The sequence below is a fragment of the Arachis ipaensis genome, chromosome B09, assembly GCF_000816755.2.
Source record: "Arachis ipaensis cultivar K30076 chromosome B09, Araip1.1, whole genome shotgun sequence".
Lineage (NCBI taxonomy): Eukaryota > Viridiplantae > Streptophyta > Magnoliopsida > Fabales > Fabaceae > Arachis > Arachis ipaensis.
Genome location: NC_029793.2, coordinates 34,451,699 through 34,454,552, shown reverse-complemented (window position 1 = coordinate 34,454,552; position 2,854 = coordinate 34,451,699). Strand labels below are relative to the sequence as shown.

At 40.8% G+C, this 2,854-nt stretch overlaps 1 protein-coding gene across 1 annotated transcript; it reads right to left on the bottom strand.

Annotated features, from left to right (window-relative positions):
- Positions 227-973, bottom strand: LOC107615319. The gene is made up of 2 exons (XM_016317400.1): positions 681-973; positions 227-518 (listed from the first exon to the last, which is right to left on the bottom strand). The coding sequence occupies exons 1-2, from the start codon at positions 971-973 to the stop codon at positions 227-229; spliced, it is 585 nt and encodes a 194-aa protein (XP_016172886.1).

Here is a 2,854-nt window from a genome sequence, read left to right as displayed (position 1 = left end):
ATTTTCAATTTACTTAACTCAACTTCTTGGAACATCTGATTAATAAAATAGCACACTTTCTGCAACTCGTTGGGAGACGACCTGGGACTTAAAACTCCCAGTAACTTTTAATTTAAACTCACTGTGACATATTTCTAAATTGATAGGCAGATTTTTGGTGAGTTAAGAACTATACTTGCAACGTAACCATATTAATAATTTTTAATTCACCAGCTTCTGCATCTCATCAATGACCCATCCTTGACGTTGCCATCTTATGTTCAGAGTCTTCGATCAGCTGACTCTTATTGACAAGCTCTGTGAAATTCTGTATTTCCAATGGGACCAATAAATGCATCAGCTCGTTGCGAAGTCCTCCTTCGTACTTCAAACACTTCCATTCTTCAAAATCTTCTGGGTTTCCCTGACAAATCTTCAAAAATCGGCACAAATCCTCAAATTTTCGAGTATATTCTTCCACTGACATATTTCCCTGTGTTAACTGCATCAGTTCTATTTCTTTAGCATCACGAATAGATCTAGGAAAATACTTTTTATAAAATTCTTCTTTAAAAGTTTCCCAGTCAATCTCTTCCACCTCTTGCCTCAACAAGTGTTGCACTCTATGCCACCAACGTTTAGCTTCTCCCTCTAGCATATAGGTCGTAAACTCCACGTATTGTCTTTCTAGTACATGTTACGCTCGCAATGACTTCTCAATACCACGAAACCAATTGTCAACTTCAGTTGCAACAAGTGTCCCCTTAAACTTGGGCGGATTCACCTTCAGAAAGGTTGCTAGTGTCATAGGGTTATCGTGGTTTCTAGCTCCATCATTATCATTACCGTCTCCACCACACTCACCATTGTGTCCCCCGTTATGATCTTCATTCCTTTCTCCTAAATGGTCAATTGCTCGTGTTGTCGCAATTGTCGTTTCACGCACAACCTCAGCCGTGGTGTTCATCACAGCTATAAAAGCATCTACACCCATCGTCGGTTCCTCTATAGGGTTCGCACCATGCCTACCACGTCCTCGTCCCCGTGCAGCCATCAAGATCCTGTTCACACCCAACATGCAATATTAAGGTGATCGGTCTTAACATTTCAGGAAAAGTGTGAATAGTCTCTAAAATAGAAACACAGCGACAGTCATGCAATTCATATCACAAGGACATCCTATATGCATGAAACACAACTCAGAGAATGCAATGAAGCATGATTCAGTCCATATCGCCAGGCTTTAATAGGAACGAACTGCTCTGATACCAAATTGTAACAACCCAATTCCCAGTAAGTCATGATCATACTGGAAATCAAGTTTCACCAATTTGCTCACCTAAAACTTTAGCTATTTATTATTAAGCATGTAATCGTATTAATGCACTATCGAATTTTTTGGAGAAAAACTTTTATTTTATAAAAGGATTTGCGAGGACAGCTAACTAAACACACACAAGCCATATAGGGAATCAAATAAAACAAACACAAGGCCAACATATATATATATATATCATAAGTTAGCATACAACCCTTCACATCTTGCTACTATGTACAAATCAACACTCCAGGCCCTGGTCCATATAAGAAACCTTTAAGCTAGCGCCCGAAACTAGCCTAGTCAACTATGCACACCCTATTCTCTCAGTGAATCTAATCAAAAGTGAGAGAATAACACAAAAGCTAGGCTAACACAAAAAACTATCAAAAGGCTCAAACTCAGCTCCCAGGCATCAGCTATCATCGTCAGAGGAGATCACAATCACGTCAGAACACTCCTCAGGATCCTCGTCCTCGTCATAAAAAATCTCTATAATCTCAGGAGGGGCACTAGCACTCGTACTACTAGTCTGACCAGCACTCGCCGGTCCACTAATAGAGGCGGAGAGCGGCTCCTCAGAAGATGGCTCGGATGACTTTACTGAGATGTGCTCTACTAGGTTGTCCTCCTTTGGTATAGGCTCTAGAATATGCTCCTCCATGGGCTCAGGCTTAAGGTCCACCTGATCCACAGGCTAATCGAGATGCTGGTGAGGCACCGGCCCATCAAGAAACGGGTGAAATGGAGCATCCGGGTGGTGCCACTATAGCGGGAACTCGTAGGACAAGTCGGGGTTAAACTGTGGAGTGTCAATCGGGTGACAGAAGGGGTGATCACGCAGAATGTACATATAGGTTCTAATCTCAACACCTACTATGTAAAACCTATGATGTACAATGTCTTCATAGATATAGGGAGGGTCCATCTCATAAAATATAACTCCAGTCTCCATTTGAAGGGGAGGAAGAAAAGGAATAAGAACTGGGGGGTTCTTAGTAGGGTCAGGGGTAGTTAGTTTAGTCAAGGTTTCTGCAATTCACGTAATTCACAATAAAATATACAAGAATCACAGAGAAGTATCTAATTACCCCCAATTCAGAGTAATAGTAAGGAACGCATAAACACAGGAAGACAATCACAAACAATTTCACCGTATCAAGTAAAATACAAAAACACAACAAGGATGATGCATGTCTAGTCCTATCGCACGTAATGAGCTCATTTGTCGGTTTCGACCCGCACTCGACGTAATCCGACTCGCAAGTCAGATAAGGTATTCCAGCGGCATAACCTCTGCAAGGTTTCAACCTCTTGCAGGCGCTTATTCTCCAGCTGAAGTATGTGCCCCTTACTCCTGGAAGCCATTCCATATACACGGACATCCTCGTACAACCATTCACACATAAAGCCCATGGCTTAACATTTTCACATCAGCACCTTAACTATTTATTTTTAAAGTTCACTAATACTTCTCCGAACGAAATCCTTAAGTAAAATTCAAAATATAAGCCCTTTTCTTATTTAAATCAAATTTAAAACATAATATTTTTCTTA

What these genes read in the sequence shown, in the direction of transcription:
- LOC107615319 (XM_016317400.1), bottom strand. Translation starts at nt 973, where the DNA reads ATGGGTGTAGATGCTTTTATAGCTGTGATGAACACCACGGCTGAGGTT. An exon ending in ATTGAGAAGTCATTGCGAGC is followed by an intron (nt 519 to 680) that starts GTAACATGTACT and finishes GTATTTTCCTAG; the next exon opens with ATCTATTCGTGATGCTAAAG.